Below are 13592 nucleotides of genomic sequence, written 5' to 3'. Positions count from 1 at the left end.
GCAGGGCAGGCAGACAGACAGACACAGACAGTCACTCACACACTCACACCTAGGGGCAATTCAGCATGTCCAATTGGCCTGACTGCATGTCTTTGGACTGTGGGAGGAAACCGGAGAACCCGGAGGAAACTCACGCAGACACAGGGAGAACATGCAAACTCCACACAGAGAGGACCCTGGCCGCCTGGCCGGGGAATCGAACCCAGGCCCTCCTCGCTGTGAGGCGACAGCGCTACACACCACGCCACCGTGCCGCCCTATATATATATATATATATATGCAGTTACATGTTCCCTCTCAATCATTTGGGATCACTACTACATTTTAATAATGTGAAATGTCAAATGTGTTTGGCAGCATTGCCTTTAAATTGTTTGTTAAAACAAGTTGAATGCTGAAATTTTGGCCCATTCTTCCTGACAGAACTGGAGTTACTAAGTAAGGTTTGCTCGCATACACTTTTTCAAGTTCTGTCCATAATGTTCTATGGGATTGAGGTCAAGGATTTATGATGGCCACTCCATTACCTTCAGTTTGTTGTTTTTGCCACGTCTTTGGAAGTATGCTTGGGGTCGTTGTCCGATTGGAAGACTCATTTGTGCCCAAGCTTTAACTTCCTGGCTGAAGTCTAGAGATGTTGCTTCTACAGTCCCTCCTGCAGCGAAGCACACCATTGTGCTGTCATCCCTATGCTTCTCAATTGGGATGCTGTTCTTGGGCTTGCAAGCCTTCACCTTTTTCCTCCATACATAATTATAGTCATTATGGCCAAACAGTTGCATATTTGTTTTATCAGACCAGAGGACATTTCTCCAAAAAGTAAGACTGAGAGACTCCAAAAATTTTAAAACTGAAGTTATAAAATCACTGAATTAAACGGTTAGGACAGCTGTAACTTGTGCTGCGTGGGCATCGATTACTACTGGATCTTATATCACCCTAACTTCGCATTTTATCGCAGATTAGTGGCAGCAGCATGTTCCACCTTAAATGCATTATGGATCATTACAAATACTTTGACTTAAAACTACCGAGTCCTCACACTGTGAAAAAATAAAAATCCTGTATAGAAAAAAAGATGCATCGATAATCGCATCACAGCTCTCTGAATCGTAATCGACTCGAATCGTGAGGTGCCTAAAGACTCCCACCCCTAGTAAACAGCGTACTCCAATCAGAGTGTGGTCTAGAAATCCATTAAAGAGAGCTGGACTTTAGCTCAGTAATCATATTTCTCAGTGCATGTATACAGTACTTTTACTCAGATCAGAGTACGACAAAGTCAGCTAGAATCTATAGAATAACAAAACACTGCATATGTAAACGCTATCCATGACCAAAAAGCTAGATTAGCCATGTTAACTGGAGATGTTGAAACAGCTTGCTAACAATAAATTACATGGCAAAAAGTTAAAAAAAGCACATGTAGGGCGTGCCATCTAGTCACGGTCCGGGGAAACATTAAAACTGTTACACTAATATGGCTGGGAACAGCACCAATTTTGTCAGTGTCAGTGTAACGTTCGCCAGCAGTTGTACCAAAGTACTTCCTCTCCATATGAAAAGGTTCATTCCTACATCAGCTCTAATTCCACATGCCTATTTTCTTTTTGTCGTTTGCAGAGAAGCCACTGGAACTGAAATAGTTTTTGCTTCCAGATTTAAGGGTCGTCCTATTCTCCTTCTACCCGGCAGCTCCATCTCCAACATTCTTTGACCAATATATCCACTATTCCTCCTCAACACATGTCCAAACCATCTCAACCTGCCCTCTCTGGCTTTATTTCCAAACTGCTCCACCTTCACTGTCCCTCTGATCTGCTCATTTCTAATCTTGTCCATCCTTGTCACTCCCAACGAAAATCTCAGCATCTTCATCTCTGCCACCTCCAGCTCAGCCTCCTGTCTTTTAGACAGAGCCACAGTCTCCAAACCATACATCATAGCAGGACGCACTACTGTCTTGTAAACCTTCCCTTTCACTCCTGCTGCTATCCTTCTGTCACACATCAGCCCTGACACCCGTCTCCACCCACTCCATCCTGCCTGCACCCTCTTCTTCACCTCTTTTCTACACTGTCCATTGCTCTGGATGGTTGACTCAAGATATTTGAATCCACCTTTACGACCTCTACTCCTTGCATCTTCACCTTTCCACATGCCTCCTTCTCATTCACACACATGTATTCCGTCTTGTCTCTACTGACCTTAATTCCTCTCCTCTCCAGTGCAAACCTCCACCTCTCCAGATTCTCTTCCACCTGCTCTCTACTCTCACCACAGATTACAATGTCATCTACAAACATCATGGTCCATGGAGCCTCCTGCTTGACCTCATCTGTCAACCTTTCCACCACCATTGCAAACATGAAGGGGCTCAAAGCTGATCCCTGATGTAACCCTACCTTCACCTTGAAACCATTTGTCACTCCAACTGCACAGCTCACCACTGTCTCACTATCCTCATACATGTCCTGCACCACCCTAACATACTTTTCAGCTACACCTGACTTCCTCATACAGTACCACAGTTCCTCTCTTGGCACCCTATCATATGCCTTCTCTAGATCCACAATTCACAACACAGTGTAGCTCCTTCTGACCTTCTCTGTACTTCTCTACCAACACTCTCAACGCAAAAATTGCATCTGTGGTACTCTTTCTGGGCATGAAACCAAACTGCTGTTCACTGATCTGAACCTCTCGCCTTAGCCTTGCTTCAACAACTCTTTCCCATACCTTCATGGTGTGGCTCATCAACTTTATACCTCTGTAGTTACTGCAGCTCTGCACATCACCCTTGTTCTTAAAAATGGGGACCAGTACACTGCTTCTCCACTCATTAGGCATCCTCTCCCTCTCCAGGATTTTGTTAAACAACCTGGTTAAAAAGTCCACTGCCTTCTCTCCTAAACATCTCCATACCTCCACAGGTATGTCATCTGGACCAACTGCCTTTCCATTCTTCATCCTTTTTAAAGCTGCCCTCACTTCCACCTTACCAATTCTCTGCACTTCCTGATCCACTATCTCTCCCCCCATTGTCCTCCTCTCTCTCGTTTTCCTCATTCATTAGTTCTTCAAAGTACTCCTTCTATCTACTCAACACTCTCTGTTCACTCACTAGTACATTTTCCTCTCTATCCTTTATCAGTCTAACCTGCTGTATATCCTTTCCAGCTCTATCTCTCTGTTTAGCCAAACGATACAAGTCCTTTACTCCTTCTTTACTGTCCAGCCTCTCATACAGCTCATCATAGGCCTGAGCCTTTGCCTTTGCCACCATTCTTTTCGCTATGCGACTAGCCTCACATTACTCTTGCCTACTACCTTCATCTCTCTGGTTATCCCACATTTTCTTAGCTGCCTTCTTCTTCTGAATACTCTCCTGGACTTCCTCATTCCACCACCAACTTTCCTTGTCTTCTTTCTTCTGACCAGACGAAACACCCAACACATTCTTGCCAGTTTCTCTCACCACCTTAGCTGTAGTTTCCCAGTCCTCAGGTAGCTACTCACTGCCCCCAAGGGCCTGTTGCAATTTTTCCCTGAACTGCCTGCAACCATCCTCCTCCTTCAGCTTCCACCATCTAATCTTTGGCTCTGTCTTCACTCTCTTCCTCTTCTTTGTTTCTAATCTCATTCTACGGACAACCACCCTATGCTGCCTTGCTACACTTTACCCTGGTACCACTTTACAATCTCCAATCTCCTTTAGGTGGCATCTCCTGCTAAGGGTATAATCCATGTGCACCTCCCTCCACTCTTGTATGTCACCTTGTGTTCTTCCCTCTTCTGAAAATATGTGTTCACCACAGCCATTTCCATTCTCTTTGCAAAATCTACAACCATCTGACCTTCCGCATTCCTTCCGTCTTTCACACCATACAGCACCTCTTCAACCCCTCTGTTCCCTTCACCAACATGTCCATTGAAGTCTGCACCAATCACTAATCTCTCCTCTCTAGGGACACCATCTACCACTTCATCCATCTTACTCCAAAATTCCTCTTTCTCCTCTAACTGACAACCAACCTGTGGTGCATATGAACTGACCACATTCAAAATGACACCATCAACCTCCAACTTCAGGCTCATGATCCTGTCTGACACTCTCTTTACATCCAGAACACTTTTCACAAGCTGTTCCTTTAGGATTATCCCTACTCCATTTCTCTTCCTCTCTACACCATGATAGAACAGTTTGAATCCACCTCCAATGTTCCTGGCCTTGCTTCCTTTCCATCTGGTCTCCTGGACACACAGAATATCTACCTTCCTTCTCTCCATCATGTCTGCAAGCTCTCTGCCTTTACCAGTCATTGTCCCTATGTTCAGAGTCCCTACTCTAACCTCCACACTCCTGCCTTTCCTTCTCTCTCGCTGCCTTCTAATCCGCCTTACTCCTCTCCTGTTTGATGGTCTTCGACCGTCCAATTTCCACCGGCACCCTGCTGGTCAACAGCACCGGAGGCGGTCGTTGTTAACCCGGGCCTCGATCGATAAGGTATGGCAATCATATTTGTGATCCGCATGATAATGATGATGGTTCTTCAAATTAGTTCACAAAATATCAAATTCTTTTTTCAAAAAAAGATATTTTTATTAGTTTTTCCTGTAATGTTTGGTTGTATTTATTCTAATGATGTTTTTTATAAGCAAAAACACACTTATTGTGAAGATAACTTGTTGCTGCCTGAGATTTTTAACAGTACTGTATGTATATAGAAATTTACCACTGAATTTTGATGCCAATAGCGCACATGTGAACCATGACCTGAGGATGCTACTGTCCCGTTCACTTAGTCATCATTACGCTAGTATTAATGTCATTATGGAACAGTTTCACAACGACCTTTAACGTCTTAGTGGAGGGATGACATTGTCATATCTCTCCTGTAAGATGTTAAAGGGTGTTTGTGAAGCTGTTCCTGTTCCAATATTGCTTTTTGTACAGTTTTAGACGTTCCTCCAACTCACCACTCTGTTATATTAGGTGATATCTAAGAAAGAAAGAAGATAGCATACATTGCTGCTTACTAGTAAACATGTACTATATGCACTATATGGAGACATCATAATAAATTAATTTGAGTACAAAATATTTTTTGAAGTTTTCTTTTTTTGTAATATCAAGCATATTTATTTCTAAATTGCCATGAGTATTCTCAGCGGCATTGCTTCATTTATCATATATGCAGTTTTCTAACAGAGCTAAATGAAATAAATCAGCTCATCAGTCCTTCTTGTCACCTGTTTACACATACACATGCTGTTTTTTTTGTAAGTAGATTTAGTAAGGTTCATAAAAGGGGGCATGAATATATATGTGCATATGTGCATGAATATATGTTATCGGAACAGTTATGTCCTATTTCAATTATCTATTACAAACCTCAGTAAATTGTGTTAAACTTTAAAATTATTAGGCATATTTAAAAACATTAAATATCTTGTCTCCGGTTTCCTCCCACAGTCCAAAGACATGCAGTCAGGCCAATTGGACATGTTACATTCCCCCTAGGTGTGAGTGTGTGAGTGACTGTCTGTGTCTGTCTGTCTGCCCTGCGATGGGCTGGTGACCTGTCCAGGGTGTATCCTGCCTTCCGCCCGAAGACTGCTAGGATAGGCTCCAGCATCCCCCGCGACCCTGACGGAGAAGCGGCTTGGAAAATGGATGGATGGATGGATGGAAATGTCTTGTCTTTGTAGTGTATTCAATTGAATATAGGTTGAAAAGGATTTGCAAATCATTGTATTCTGTTTTTATTTATATTTTACACAACGTCCCAACTTCATTGGATTTGGGGTTGTAAAAGCATGTTGTCACTGTCAGAGCAAAACATTCTATTCCTGAAATGATAATTTTTCAGGAGAAGGAAAAAACATTCTAAGCTTTCAGTTTTATTAATACAAAAAGTTTTTATTCCAAGTCATTTTGGATCAAATCTATTGGTCCATTTGTCCTGGAATCATTATACAGTGCAAAGGGCAGCTGGCATTTCTGTAAGCTATGAGAGAAAAAAAGAAAAGTGGATATCCAACATTTTCATCGAACAGTGACAAAATGGCTGCTCAGTTTACAAGAAAGAAAACATGCGCAAGCTTTTCTAAAACTTGCTAAATATCTGATCTTCTTTGACCAGCTTGAAATAATATTTAAATCATTGTTGTCAGTACTCTTGTTCCTGATGGCCATGACTTAAACTACATGGGTAGATTTCTCATTAAGCACCTTGGGCAACAGAAAAACCTTCTGTTTGTTTTTCCACTTCATTAAGTTGGCAGTTCTGAGGGAGAAATGAATGGCAGAATGTTGAGAAAGTTTAAATCTAACCGCCACAGATTGGACATACTCTCACCCTGTACTTCATAGGCATTGTATACAGTTTCAAACTAGCGCTCATACACATATTAGCATCCACCTAAGATGCCTGGGATAAAAGCATTATTCCCACCTCAAAACTGGGTCATGTCATAATATAAAAAGTCAGAGTTAACACAAAAAGCCAAAGCCTAATTTACATTGTGGTCTCTAAGACAGAAATCAAACTAAAGGCAACATAACAAACACGGCATGATATACAAAATCACTACAAATATTGAACACAGTCATTTAAAAAGACCACCCAACAATCGTATTTTTAAAAATTTGTTAAAACTAAGTATTATCACATTTATTGTACTCTATCTTGTGTATTGCTTGTATAAAGCCATGCAAATTGTTAACAAGCATACAGTAACACTTCCTGTCAACCAGTTCCACAAACTTGCTGCCACAGAGTATGCCTTGACCCTTTCAAAAGAAGCAAGAACAAAATCTGTGGCTCCACCCCTGGTGGAATAATAAAGCAATAAACCACAAAAGGCTGTGAGTTACTGCAGTCTTATCAAGGGAAGGGAGTTGTTAGGCATGATGCAAAGCAGATTTTCAATATGTTAAACTTAGCAGATAAATAGAAATGGTTTGTTCTTGTAGAAGATGTGCAAACATATTAGCACTATGTACAATGTCCAGCCAGAGGTAACTTTTGCGTACAATAAAAAGATCCAGAAGCTAGCTGATGAGGTCTTCATTCTCCTGAACTGTGCAGTGAGTTAACTTATTTCCTGCATTTCAAAGGATTATGTTTATGATGAAAAACACAATGAACTATGAATGAATTATTTTCATTATTGTACAAAACCAAAGATGAGCAGTGTTTACTATTCCTGATCCTGGATTCTCCCAGTTTTGCCCATTAATACACCTATTCTAGCACCATGAGGGAGCTACTGAGTTGAATCATATGAGTTGTAAGCAAGAAAGCACTAAAATGTGCAGCTCAAACGTGTAGCAAAGAAAGATCATGACTGACTTATTCTGACTTAACAGACTTGCATTTCTTTGGTCCTGGTGTTGAGAGGTAACAGCAAATCCACATTTTAGAGCAACAAATGTGGCCTTTTCGATACCTTTTTCAGGGATATCCATGCTTATTTCAGCATAATAGCGCCAACAAACATTCTGCAAATGTTGCAAAAGCACAGCTGCAAAAAACAGTTTTTAAGGTAAACCATCAAATATTGTGTTTATTTACGGTGTTCAATGCAATAAAGGTCAACTGATATCACTGTTTTCTGTTTTTATTAGGACTTCACACAATGTCCCAACTTTTTTGGAATTGAGTTTGTGTTATTATTACCCAATAAAGATTCTCTTAAATTAAAGGTGAATTTCCGACATTCTGCACTTTAGCCTTATTGTTTCATTATAAATCTAATGCGATGGAAAACAGACACTCACAGACTGCACTTCTTATATCAGCGATGTCTATGCTGCTCTCCCTCTGGAATTTATACATCATTGTTCTTAATCATTATCAGATATATAATATAGCTGCTGAAATATCTATTCTTTCTACTAACTACATATTTATGCATCTGTGAACCTGCAGCAGTGCCACTGTTTGTGCTATCCCAAATGAAAAAATAATAAATACCTTGTATATTTTGAAACATAGTGAAACATATAACAATGTGTTTCATTTTTTGAACTAACCGTTCACAGAGTCATCATTACACGAATGCTGAATCACCACTGTAAGATGTTAAGGGAGGTTGTGAAACAGTTTCCTGTTACAGTATTGCAATTTCTTAAGCATGTCTGTAGTTTTTTCACTCCTAGAAATACCGGCTCATACCTGAGAGAGAAACAGAGTTCTGCCTGTATCTCACTTTGCAACCAGAAGTGAAAAGCAAAGGTAAATAACTCTGAAGTATTATTTTAAGATTAATTTAAAACTATACTTTTGTTTTATTAATACATTCTCATTAAATTGATGTTAGAATTGTTATAATAATTCAAGAGTTGAAAAGTATTCATACTGACATTAATAAATAGATACAATCAATTATAGAGTTTGATTATTAGTTTGATTATTGAAAGTTTATTTTTTACATGTCTTTCTAAGATAAATTAATTAAGCTAGCTATATTTTGTAATGTTAGGCCATGAAAAATGATTTATAATGCCTTATAAAGCAAATCATCTGTTACAACAATAATTATTTCTTTTCTTCTTTTGTACTATATATTTTGTCTTAGATGCTCAGATACTCTCTTTAACTGTGTATGTATATCATGGATTTTGGCATAGAAGAGAATACCATCACAATTATCTCATGTGCTGTTGTTTTTAATAAAGCTTGCAAGACAAAACCATGAAGGTTTTTAGTGCTCCTAATAATTGTAGTCAGTCTTTTTAAACTCTTAGATTGAGAAGATGCTTAAAGTATTGCTGTCAATATTCCTGGTCCTTGTGGTCGTGATTTCCATCATGGGGAGAACACAGAAAGCCACTGTCAAGAAGGAGAAAAGAGTTCCTCAGACTCTCTCCAAAGGTGAGACTTTCTTCCATATGCCTGCCTTTATAGTTAAGTTGTGAGGAATCAGGGTTGGCAGGGTTACTCTAAACCAGTATTCACCAGCCCTGCTCCTGGAGACCCGCCATCCTGCAGACTTCAGCTTCAATTCAACGACTCCACATGATAGTTTTAAGTATTAGCTTCAGATGTCCTGGTTCAGTTGATGGATGGGTGTTATGGTGTTATGGATGGAGAGTTAGCTTGATGGGAAAATCTGCAATAAGGTGGAGGGATGATTACCACTGCTTTCAACATGTATAAGGGAGTCGTAGCCAGAACTTTTATGACAGGGTGGCAAGGTTAGACCCAGTGAATTTACTGGGGTGGCAACTGAAAACAGCAGTTAATAAAGTTCTTCCATTCCATTTCATTTTCTTTCCATTATGTAAAGAGTCTAGTCCCTCGTTCAGGAGCTGAAACATATTTTTGCATGTATATATCAGATGCCTGTAGCTGAGGTTGAGCTACTATTGAAAATGTACACTACATGTGACAAACTCATTTTTTTGATGTGGCTGAAAAACAACCATCTAGTCCGCTTGGCTGTTGCAGTACAAAACAAGGCGATAACAGAAATTAGGGGAGTGAGTTCACGTCACCTGTAATAGTTTGCAAAGTTGTTGCCATCTGAAAAATTGCATCTGATGTGCATCGTGGTTTGAATGTAGTTTGTGTTTTTACAGAATGCGTCTATAATCTGATTACTGCCATTTTTCTGTACCTGTAATGGAATTCTGTTACTTTTGAATCCTGATTATTTAACCATGTTACATAATTTCATTACTACTCAACTCTCTGTGGAACTGCACTGGAACAATTCTCAACCCTGCACAGCACAGTTTGATTCCAATAGAGAAAATCTTGGTTATTCCTATTTTTGTGACAAAGACATTATTATATTAAAAATAAAGGTCCACAAAGGGTTCTTGCCTTAAAACCACTTCTGATTTGGTACAAATATTTCAGTAGAAGCTTCCACTGAAACAAGAGAACCATTTTTTGTAAATAAAGAATCTTTTCGAGTGTGAAGAACATCTACAGGATGTAAAAGCTCTAAAAGGAACCCTTAAATTGGTATGGAATGATTGCATTATGTAAATGTTCTTTAAATTTTTAAAATGTTCTTCATAATCAGAAATCTCCTTTTGTCCTTTATGGCACCTTTATTTTTAAATATATAGTTTCAGTAACAAATGATGGGACTGTGGGATGGGATGAGAAGTGTTACACAGTGTTGTGAATTTGCCTTCACTCTATCTCAGGATGGGGTGATCAGCTGATCTGGGCCCAGACATACGAAGAGGCACTCTTCTGGGCACGCTCAAAGTGAGAAACATTAGCTCTGCTACTATATGCATTTGATCAGTCATACCTGCTTTATACCATCTATAATATGTGTATGGTTGTATTGAACACTGTGAGCTCACAAATGCATCACCATGTTTTAATATAGAAATCTTCTACCACAGGAATAAGCCTCTCATGGTCATTTTCCACCTGGACGACTGCCCACACAGCCAGGGTAAGATTTTAACTCCAGCTAATAAGTCAGCCGGTTGCAGCCTTGTCCTCATGATCCAACTTCAGGCTAGGCTTGAAGAAAAAGGCTTTCATGTCATACTCTGATAATTATATACCAAATTGGCTACTTGATCAGGACTGAGTGGCAGTGGACAGCAAGAGTGGAGCTTGATTTAGAAGAATTTTTTCTGGATCTTTTGATAATTTTTGAAATCCAGTTTTGGCTCCCCTGGTTTTTTCACTTATTTTCCTTCAACCTCCCCCTTCAATACACTAAAACACTGTCATATTTAATCTCCTCAGAAATATCTCCTGAAAAATGAGTAACCTGTCTCTGCCTTATACACAGTACTTTATTCGTTCTGGTCTTTCTTCAGCTCTGAAGAAAGCTTTTGCTGAGGATGAAAAGATCCAGAAGATAGCTGATGAGAACTTCATTCTCCTGAACCTGGTGGTGAGAGTTTTTAAATTTAAACATTACACATTTTTAATTCCTACACATTAATTCAAATGGATTATGTTTATTATGAAAAAACAAAAAACAATGAACCATGTTTGTAATCTTGTGAATGCATTTGCATTACAGCATGAAACCACAGACAAGCATCTGTCGCCTGATGGGATTTATGTTCCCAGAATCCTTTTTGTTGGTGAGTCAACGGCTGAAAGATGTGGACTGAGGTTCTGCAGAGCATAGACAGATGTATTATTATTTTTTTATTCCTTGTCAGCTCACCAAGGGCCTGGCAGCTTACGTAATTCATTTCCCCAAAAACTTAAATTTAATTCATGCAACCATGCAATCTTTCAGAAGTCTGTAAATATTTGTTTAGTTGTGATTTTCTTTTAAATCTGTTAAATTAAATTAAAAAAAAAAAGTTAGGATGCTGTGTAAAATGTAAATAAAACAAAAAGCAATCTTGCAAATCATTTAAATTTTATATTTCATTGAAATAGTACAAGGACAACAAATTAAATATTAAAACTGAGAAAATTTCTTATTTTTTATAAAACAAAAAATATTTTATAAAACAGAATTGAATGTGATATGTTTTTCCATTGTGGCCTAGCATAGGATTTCAGCTGCTCAACAGTTCAGGGTCTCCTTTGTCTTATTTTCATAATGCAGACTTTTTAAGTGGTGACAGGCCTGGACTGCAGGCAGGTCAGTTAAGCACCTGGACTATTTTAAAATGGAGCCATGCTGTTGTAATACTTGCAGAATGTGTTTTTACATTGTCTTGCTGTCTTACTAAACAAGGCCTTCCCTGAAAAAGACATCGTCTGGATGGCAGCATATGTTGCTAAAACATTTATATATCATTCAGCATTAATGGTGCCTTCACAGATGTTCACATCACCCATGCCATGTGCACTAATACCATAATTTTCAGTTTTTGAACTGTGCACTGATAACAAGCTGGCTGGTTTTTAGCCCAGAGGACACAGCGTCCATGATCTCCAAAAGAATTTCAGATTTTGAATCGTTGGACCATAGGATACTTTTCCACTTCCCCTCAGTCCATTATAAATGAGCTTTGGCCAGGAGAAGGTGCCAGCATTTCTGGATCCTTTGTATATGTGGTTTCTTCTTTGCATTTTAGAATTTTAACTTGCATTTGTGGATGCAGTGATGAACTGTGTTCATAGATCGCTGTTTTCAGAAGTGTTTCTGAGCCCATGCAGTGATTTCCACTACAGAATCATGCCACCTGAGCCCAAAGATCACAGCCAGCAAATACTGTTTTTTGGGCTTGTCCCTTGACTCCAGAGATTTCTCCAGATTCTCTGAATCTTTTAATGTTATTATGTACCATAGATGATGAAAAGCAAAAGTTCTTTGCTATTTTATGTTGATAAACATTACTTCCCCATCTTTACTTCTGAAAGACTCAGTCTTTCTAGGATGATCTTTTTATACCCAATCATGTTACTGACCTGTTACCAATAAACCATCAGGTGTTTTTTTATCATTACACAACTTTGCCAGCCTTTTTTGGAATGTCTTGTTGGCATCAAATTCAAAATGGCCATATATTTAAAAAAAACAATATAATTTCTCAGTTTCAACATTTGCTATGTTGTCTTTGTACTATATTCAATGAAACATAGGGTTTATATGATTTGCATATCATTGCATTTGTTTTTATTTACATTTTGCACAGTGGCCCAACTTTTTTGAAAATAGGTTTGTCATTTTATTTTAGTAAGTTCTCACATACATCTAATTTATTGAAGCTTTGGTTTGTTTTTATATTAATGTTTTTGAGCATTTGTTTTTATGTAGTATTCTTACATATATATCCAACTGGAAAATGCTGTACATCCTTTTGAAACAATTTTGGTTATAGAATGTGGAAATTGATATTTTTTGTATTTGGAGTTTTTAAGTTCCAGTTGAGTTGATAAGAGATCCTTTTCATCAACAACTAACTCATCCCTCTGTGTTTCTACAGATCCCTCAATGACTGTTCGGGCTGACATCACTGGCCGCTACTCCAACCGCAAGTATGCCTACGAACCAAGTGATATAAAAATCTGTAAGTTCAAATTACTCGCTTGATTACAAATGTAATTCAGTTATAATGTGCCAAAAATGCTTTCTCTGAGTACTGTAGATTTCATTATGTTATATTGCTGCCATTAATGACGACATTCATTCTGACAGTGCTGAGCAACATGGAGAAAGCCAGGAAGCTCATGAAAACAGAGCTGTAAAATCAACATGCCAGACTATCCCAAAGCGGATCTTCTCCCAGTTGAGAGTTTACATTTGTTTACCCATTTACTGGTGTAAAATATGCTCTGATGTTGACTGTGATGTTTTTCAGTATGTTTGCTCTGCAGTGTAACTGTAACATATGAATTTCATCAGTGTGGAATTCTTTTCTGGATTAAAAAAAACAGCCTTCTAAAAAACCTCTCACATCACATTCCTATTCAGAAGAAATGGATTTAACAGAATAAATGAATGAAGAATGCATGAATGAATGAATAAATGAATGAATTTATGCATGCAGTGAACTACACCAGCTGGTTTCGCATTCGAGGTTCTAGAGAATGTAGTTCTCGAGCCATATAGATGCACACTGTAGTGAAAAAATTAATGCAACAAGCTAATGTGAATTTTACTGAAACTCCTGCAAGTTCATTTATTATTACAAA

At 38.6% G+C, this 13592-nt stretch overlaps 1 protein-coding gene across 1 annotated transcript; it reads left to right on the top strand.

Moving 5' to 3' along the window:
- The first annotated feature begins 8140 nt into the window (after nucleotides 1-8140).
- On the top strand, nucleotides 8141-13346 carry LOC108429157 (anterior gradient protein 2 homolog). Its single transcript, XM_017700706.1, has 8 exons — nucleotides 8141-8243; nucleotides 8756-8882; nucleotides 10169-10232; nucleotides 10376-10428; nucleotides 10805-10881; nucleotides 11014-11077; nucleotides 12884-12967; nucleotides 13096-13346. The coding sequence occupies exons 2-8, from the start codon at nucleotides 8765-8767 to the stop codon at nucleotides 13143-13145; spliced, it is 510 nt and encodes a 169-aa protein (XP_017556195.1). The 5' UTR covers nucleotides 8141-8243; nucleotides 8756-8764; the 3' UTR covers nucleotides 13146-13346.
- Nucleotides 13347-13592: the final 246 nt, after the last annotated feature.

This window comes from Pygocentrus nattereri, chromosome 3, assembly GCF_015220715.1.
Source record: "Pygocentrus nattereri isolate fPygNat1 chromosome 3, fPygNat1.pri, whole genome shotgun sequence".
NCBI classification, from domain to species: Eukaryota; Metazoa; Chordata; class Actinopteri; order Characiformes; family Serrasalmidae; genus Pygocentrus; species Pygocentrus nattereri.
The sequence above is the reverse complement of the archived record's forward strand: the minus strand, read 5'-3'. Positions and strand labels throughout refer to the sequence as shown.